Source organism: Loa loa, assembly GCF_000183805.2.
Source record: "Loa loa unplaced genomic scaffold supercont3.5, whole genome shotgun sequence".
In the NCBI taxonomy this organism is placed as follows: Eukaryota; Metazoa; Nematoda; class Chromadorea; order Rhabditida; family Onchocercidae; genus Loa; species Loa loa.
In genome coordinates this window covers 143,293-151,178 of record NW_018108185.1, presented here as the reverse complement: position 1 = coordinate 151,178, position 7,886 = coordinate 143,293, and the positions used below count along the sequence as shown (strand labels likewise).

The window sequence follows — 7,886 nt, the reverse complement described above, 5'->3', positions numbered from 1 at the left end:
GTTTATGTGTGTGTGTGTATATGTGTGTGTGTGTACTAAGTAGTCGTTTAGTCTCCGTAATTTGAGGGACTTAATCAAGACGGTGGCATGATTCGATTGATATTCATCCTCCACTTCTGATTACTTTCCTCATTTCCCTCAGTTGTGTAAGGCTTCAGGGTCATATTCCTGGACACTGCGACTAAATCTCTCCATTAGATTCTATCATCGGTCAGTTTCAAGTTATTCTCCCTTTAGTAGTGTTTCTTCCATACCTTTTCTCCTTCGAAACCAGTGTTCATATCTTTATAGTAATCCTCTGTCGTCGTCGATCAATGGGTTCGTGGTTTGTAGAGTTTTAATGAATAAACATCTGCATGCGACTTTGTTGCATCATCCTTCATTGGGTTGATTCATCAGTAGATCTTTAAATATGCTGATGCAGATGTTGACGTTGAAGTTTCTTCTCGTGAATATATTAAATTAAATTGTATGAGTGTGACGAGGCTGTTTGGTTGCAGAAGAGTTCAATGTTAATGTCGCCAATAACGCCAAGCGAGGGGAACAGTATTCCCACATTTCGTCCACGCGGACGTGGTAAAAGACAGCCAAATTCAAACGAATCTTTCCGCATGTTAAAAATGGCAACAGTTGGAGGTTGATTCTTTTTTCATTGAATATATTCATAAAATTACTGATTTTCTTTGAACAAAATATTAATAAAAGTGCTCTGAAGATGGGTCTTCCTGTTTCTCTAACATTGCCAGCCTTCTTTCATCACCGTGATTGCTCGGGATTTGTTCTATCTGAAATCGTACATTGTGAATAATGTTTTATTGAGCTGGTCACTCTTCACTTAGTATTCACTTTTCAAGTCTGCGGTAAACATAATCAAGTCATTTGAATATATTCTCTTTAAATGCATGAATTTGAAACAGGTGAAGAAATGGAGATGGTGGGGAGGGAAATTTGGACTCGTACTAGTTCGGAAGCGCTTTCGCAACAATCTTCAGTTTCTGAGCGGATAGACACAGTAGTAGTTTCGGCTGACACACGTTCATTACAACCAACATCGTCTCGAAAGAATGTGTCAGCGCTGCAATTGTGCATTCGCGAATCTACACCTCCTTCTGTTTCCGATGATTCTTTTTCGGTACAACTTATGTTCAACTGAGGAAATTAAAGACAAATAAGATTGGTTGAAATAGGAAGTCAAGTGTATATAAATTAAATTTTGGATATTTGTTGAAAAAATAATAGCAAAATCTGAATTTGAAAGACGTCGGAAAATGACTAGTCATCAGAGGGTTTGTGTTTAGACTCCGGAGGGTGCGGTAAGATGTTATGATTCGGTACGCAATTCAGCAATATCGGATGATTGCCATTCGCAAACATCGTTTAGTGATTTAACGGACTCTGATTTGCTAGAGGTTGAAAACCAGAGTATTCATCAATCAGTGGAACATAGGAGTAATTCTTTTAATCGTCGGCAGGGTAATTCTATTCAGTCGGCAGGGTAATTTTTTTAATCGAGATTTTTTCTATTTTTTTTTATGGTCGTGATTATCTTGTTTTATATAATGCGTAAATGCCTCATGTATAATAACTGTCAGGAGCCTGTGGCGAGCTGACCATTCTTTTCATATTAATCAAATAATTGTCCTGACTAGCGTTGCTTAGATAAAAATGAAAAAGAAGGAACTTTATTAGGATATTTGAACTCTTGTTCCTAGAAATCCTATTACCTAGAAATCCATCTAACGATCAAAATATATTCCGCAATCACAGACCCCCGTCATGTCTTATGGCACCAAAGTTACCACCAGCTTGTCAACGGGAAACGGTTATTGTAAAAACGAACATCTATCCACTGGAAGTTGGAAGCCGAATTGTGTACCGTTATGATGTGCGGATGTATACTAGCCGTGCGGATACATCAAAGGAACGAACCACAGACTTGTGTAGAGGCGACAGAGATGAGTATGTTTTGAATGTCCTTTCCTAGAGATTACACTTCAAAATATGTTTTAGACAGTGAGGAGAATTTGTTTGGTTCCAGTTTTGAAATACAGTACTAATTTTTATTTCCTGAAATTTAAAGCTTATTAGGCATTGTGTTAGGTAAACTGACATGGAATCAAAGTTGAATTTCCCAAGTACTTTTTTTTATTCACTCAATTTCAGTGGTACTGAAATTATTGCAGCTCTGGAGTGACTTTACGTCATCAGAAATGTATGCTATTAATGAGACGCGCTTTGGAATTATACCGCGTTTTGAATGAGAGTGGTGCTTACTTGTATGATTTGTCAAGCACTTTATTTACCAATGAGCCACTTAATAAAGAACTGGTGAAATTTTGCTTCATAAAAACAATTTAATTTAAGATTTCGTCACTGATTAGTTCGAAGCATGTATATTTGTCATTTATATTGGGCTTATATTATATTTATATATCATATTTACGTACTTGTATTTATAAACTTATATTCTAAGCCACCTGGCTGAAGCATTCGGATATTCCGATTGAAAACTTGTTTCAGCTCCCTCGCTTAAAAATATCGATGGAGCAGTTAACGCCCAAATTGCGTGATCTAATTGGTGCATGCGACGTGTTTATTGAGATAACGCCGTGTGCAGAAAGTGCTCATACTTTTAATGTAATCGATTATCGTGATTCAGTCACGAATGATCTGGCTCGTCAGGATCGCTCATTCAGACAGTTTTTTGAAATTCTCACAAATAATAGTGCTTTGCAGAAGTACGTATTTTGATATTAGGTCAAGCTATTGTAATTCATTTTTTTTTTTCCAATGTGACAATCAGATTCTTCATAGCTTTTGATAAAATTTTTATGCCACCACTAGAAGTTATCCAGACAAAGAGTACAAAATGATTATGTCACATCCTGCAAAGGATAAGATTTCGTTACAATTTCAACACTTATTTACACAATGGCTAGCCTGTGCACTTTCCAGAATCTGGATTATTCATGTAACTTGTTTGAAGTGGAGATTGAATATTGTATTATTACTTTGTCATTTGTTTGTCGTATCAGAGTTACATGCTGTGGAAGAATTTTAGCAGAATCTATATATATCTGAATTTAATTGAAATTATTTTGCAAAAATTGAAGGGGAACGCACTATGCATTTGGTTGCGGTAAACTGTTTTTGGTGGATGGTAAGAAGTATAAACTTGAGGAGCAGTCTTTGAGTGAGAGTAGAACTTTGATCACCGGTGTCGATAAGGGAATTCGCATTATTGAACGATCGAACGGCAGTATCATCCCAGCACTTGTCATTGACTGTATGACTCTTTTATTTCTTTCAAGTTGCTTATAAAATTTGAATATGTTTGGATATACATAATTTTTTGAACTATAAAATGGAGTTTTTTTTAGTAAAAAAAGCAGCATTCTTTGACGCAGTTCCATTGGCGGATATGGTGCAGAAAGTACTGATGAAAAATGATTCGTGTTCCCCTATTCCTCCTTTGGATGCAAATCTTTTCAATCATTTTGTACGCAGATTAAACGATATTATTCGAGGTATAATTCCGGAGAAATATAGGTGTTCATTTGATAACGAAATCCTAAGTTGCTATCAATTTTCTGCAAGGTTCCTTTTGAATACAGATGCAAAAATTGTGGGAGTTTTTAAAGCCCGATTGTTTGGTTAGATTTTTTTCAGATCTTCGATTGGAACATTCGAACTGCATCAACAAATCATTTTTGGCATCTGGTTTGTCAGACAAACCTATCGGACAGATTAGGCATGCTCGTTGTTTTTCTTATTTTACACTTCATATTCGTTTTTCTGTTTTTGCGTAATTTTTGCCGTTTAAAGTAGACATACTATAAAACTATTGGCGTTGTTTTCAGACTTTCTGTCGGCAAAAATACACCACCAATTCCAATGTTACAATACTACAAACAGCAAGGTTATCGTATCCGGTAAGTTTAAAATTGGTTTACAGACACTTAAATTGGTTTACAGACACTCACTTAATTAAATCTTCTTAAGCTATGAGCAAGCGATTTAAAACTTGCTTATTAGTAGGGAAAAGATTCGAAGAGACAACCATAAAATTGATTTCTGCATATTTTTCAAAATCTTCGATTTAGTATAAATCAATTTGATAAAAATAAAATTTTTTTAAGAGCAGATTGGCCAGCCGTCCGCTTGATTACGAATTTAGGCACATCATATTTCCCGATTGAAGTATTACGAGTTGCGCCTCATCAAAGAGTACCACTGAGTAAGCAGACACCATCACAAATGAAAGATACGATCAAAGTATAATTTATTTATGTGATGGAAGATATAGGTGATATATAAATTTCTAATTTTTGGAATAGCCTGTTATGGATTGTGATATTTTGTTTAATATCCACAATCACTGCACTTCATTGGTGGAACCGATGTATATTCATTCTGTTATGCTGGCATTTAAGCATTGTTTAGCCTGTTTTACTGAGAAATGAATCTCTTACAGGAATGTGCCATGCTTCCGCATGCACGTTTTCGCGACATCGCCCGAAATTTGCAGGCACTTGATTTAGATGAGAAGACACATTATAATCCACTTATGGCTGCCTTTGGAGTACGAATTATTTCAACTCCGATTACTGTTAGTTTTGTGCTTTCTCCTGGTTTTCCAGTTATTTCGTTTTTTTTTTCAATTTTAAATCATTTTTTCAGCGGTTCAATTAAAATTTCAGGTTGAAGGCCATCGTCGTCTTGCACCGAAAGTGCGATATTCCGATGCACAAGGTCGGCCAAGTGTTGTCGATGTCGATGCCAAAAATGTAAGAGGACTGTAACTTCGAGATTTTTAAGCCAGACGAATTTGAGCAGATGTTGACCATATATATATTTTTGTTGTAGGCAAACTGGCGAATGAATGGGAAAGAGTACTTAGTTAGGGCACATCTTCGCTGTTGGTTTATATTTTATGATGAAGCGAGAGATGGAGATATGATTTTGTGAGTTCTTATATATGACAACTAATTCTGTCATTTTCTTAAACGAGATTTGTAGTACAGGTATTATCTACATTGAAGGTCATCTGCTGTTAGTTCACCAATAGAATTTTAGGACATTTGCAAAAACTTTGGTTCGTGAATGTTACAAAAAAGGCATACAGATGGTGGATCCTGTCATTAAAAATGTGCAGTTTGAACAACTGGAAAATTGTTTCAAGCAAATTCGGGAAACTTATCCAGAGGAACGAGCATTTGTGATTTATATCGACTCCCGTGATGATACTCATGGTTTCCATTCGATTATTTAATGCATTTTATAAAAGTGTTTCCAGAAGAAACAAAAGAACTTGAAAATTGCATAAAAGTAGAAATTTTCTTTCGTGAACTTAAATGTCGCTGTATTGCTAAATTAATTCTTTCAGATGATTTAAAATTGTATGAAGCTCTTCACCGTATAGTCACGCAGCATATACATGGATCGAGAGCTCGTGAAGCACCGAAAAAAATTGCGACGTTGGAAAATATCGTTAACAAGTTGAACTGCAAGAATTTCGGGCAATGTTATGGTATCGTACCAGAATCATTTGCGTATGTTGTACCTCACTCAAAAATCTATACCTTCCAAATCAGTTTTTGATTTGAGTATTGTGTTAAATTCACGTTGAATACCACACATATTTTAGCAAATGTAGACATGTCTGGTTTGATGTGTTATTTACAGCGTTTTTTAGAACCAATAAATGGATTTCAACTGGAAAAACACTTATAATCGGTTATGATGTATGTCATCCGGAACCCCAGCCAAAACATGAAAGACGAATGCGGTTACCACCTACTCAGCCAAGTGTTCTTGGAGTTCGTTTTATGATAACTGTTAACAATGTAGCATAAAAACCGAAAGGAAGGGAAAGGAACAAGAAGAGTGCTGAATTGGAATTTCATGAAATGGATAAAATATTCATGATTTTCAGATTAGTTTCAATGGAGCACCCTGTCCAGAAACATTCATTGGTGATTATTCATTCCAAGAACCTCGTAAAGAGCAAGTAACAAGCTCCATTCTGGAGGAACGGATTTACTGGATTTTGAGCCTCTTTTATGGCAGTCGTAATGGTATGCTTCCCGAAACTGTGATTATCACACGTGATGGCGTTTCCGAGGGGCAGTTCAAAATGGTGAGCTTTGAAAAATCTTGTTCATTTTACTACCTTAGTTACTATTAAAACAGGTTTGTTTATTAAAACAGTATGTATGAAGTCATAGGCTTTGGTAGTTTATGCGTCTCGAATATTCTAGAAAAGTGAAAACGAAATTTTAAGGTAATGGAAGACGAAATTGAAGCCATTCGTCAGGGAATGCGTAATTTTGGAAAAGCGGAAGCTGGGACCGATAATTACTCACCAAATATAGTATGCATCATTGCTTGCAAAAGGCACAACAAGCGTTTTGCTGTTGAGAATGGTTAATTTTACTAAATTTTGAAGTTTTAAAAAATTTTGAACAGAAAATTATGGGAAATTCTATCGGCAGATTATTATTTCAGTTTTTCCAGTACATCCTAATTTCAGGTCGCTCCCTAGAGAACTGTTTGCCGTTGACAGTGATTGATAGGGATATTACACGTCCGGATACCACGGAATTTTTCATGCAGTCACATAAAATCATAAAGGTCTTCCATCCAATAGGAAATTTTAAGAATAAATTAGATTATTCGGGATACACTAGTAGTGTGGTCATTCGCTCTTGTATGAAACTGATGTATATCATGATAACATGGTAGAGATAAGATGGTAAAGTTGATTCTCTTGTCTTACAAGGGTTTAATAAATTTTGGAATTCCAGGGTACCGGGAAGTTGCCGGCATATTCAATGCCCATCAATGAGGCAAATTTAACCATGGATGAAGCACAATCATTGATGATGGCTCTGTGCTTTACCCATCAAATTGTTAATCAAGCAATTTCAATTCCAGAACCAATTTATCAGGCAGATGAATGGGCTAAAAGAGGGCGGAATAACTTCAGGGCTATGCTGTAAGTTACTTTTTATGTTTCGAGTTTCTGTCTTAATGCCTTTTTTACGTGACAAAAGAGTTTCTGGCCATCTCTGAGTTTGTATTCAGTAATGTCCCATAACTTTTGCTTATGTATATATAATTAAGCGGACTAGTGATTTGTTTACTTTCCCAATTTGGGTGATTAAAGTTGGAGTGTTTATATGGATTAATACTTATGCTAGGCGACGTGTTGGCGGTAAAGAGCGTTTACCAACCTTGGATGGTGGAAAAGTTGATTGGAATCGTGTCACACGGCGCCTTTGTTATATGGATACAGAACTCGAATTGACACGAGCCAATGCATAGGGAAGAAATCGGTGTTTTTCTTTGCCTTGGACGTCAGATTTCTCTAAAAATTTTTCGTACCGATATTGATGTTATGATTCTGCCTTTTATTGTCAATAATGCGGTGACGTCTCCTTTATTTCTTTTCTCATTCCCTCATTTTATTACTTCAACCATCGTTTTTATTGAGATTTAAGGGATCTCTTATAATTTTTAAAGAGCATTATTATTCTGCCATTCATTTTTCTTAAGGTTTTCGGAACCAAATGTATTATTGCTTCTTTCTATCTGAAATACAAAATGCGATGTTTTAGTGATGTTCCATTAAATGTTGTCCTTTGCTGTTATTCTTTTTGATAATAAGAGCTTACGCGAATTTAAATTAGAATTCTACAAATTTCTTCTGTGCCTCTCTATACGACTTATTTTGCTGACACACTAGAACCTTCATTTTATTGAAAAGAAATTCATATTCTAATTCCATTATTCTTCAATATCGTTGTATTTGGTCAGCGCTGAATAAATAAGAAAAAATTGGATCGTACTGGGACAAGTTGATGAGCGGACATGTTTTCCGGAAT

The 7,886-nt window shown here is 35.7% G+C and overlaps 1 protein-coding gene across 1 annotated transcript; it reads left to right on the top strand.

Moving 5' to 3' along the window:
* Positions 1-493: 493 nt before the first annotated feature.
* LOAG_03191 (piwi domain-containing protein) lies at positions 494-7,749 on the top strand. Its single transcript, XM_020446254.1, has 22 exons — positions 494-636; positions 918-1,132; positions 1,299-1,495; positions 1,768-1,959; positions 2,184-2,328; positions 2,521-2,738; positions 3,114-3,286; positions 3,381-3,527; positions 3,670-3,751; positions 3,861-3,932; positions 4,140-4,275; positions 4,475-4,609; positions 4,701-4,787; positions 4,867-4,964; positions 5,077-5,252; positions 5,387-5,552; positions 5,696-5,819; positions 5,936-6,139; positions 6,284-6,425; positions 6,533-6,633; positions 6,807-6,997; positions 7,203-7,749. Exons 1-22 carry the CDS (start codon positions 510-512, stop codon positions 7,324-7,326), a joined length of 3,252 nt encoding a protein of 1,083 aa, XP_020303384.1. The 5' UTR covers positions 494-509; the 3' UTR covers positions 7,327-7,749.
* Positions 7,750-7,886: the final 137 nt, after the last annotated feature.

Excerpts from the sequence above, each read along its gene's own strand:
- LOAG_03191 (XM_020446254.1), top strand. The coding sequence starts at position 510 with ATGTTAATGTCGCCAATAACGCCAAGCGAGGGGAACAGTATTCCCACA. Across the intron at positions 1,496-1,767 it reads AATTCTATTCAGTCGGCAGG|ACCCCCGTCATGTCTTATGG; the intron begins GTAATTTTTTTA and ends CCGCAATCACAG. Across the intron at positions 3,287-3,380 it reads CCCAGCACTTGTCATTGACT|TAAAAAAAGCAGCATTCTTT; the intron begins GTATGACTCTTT and ends AGTTTTTTTTAG.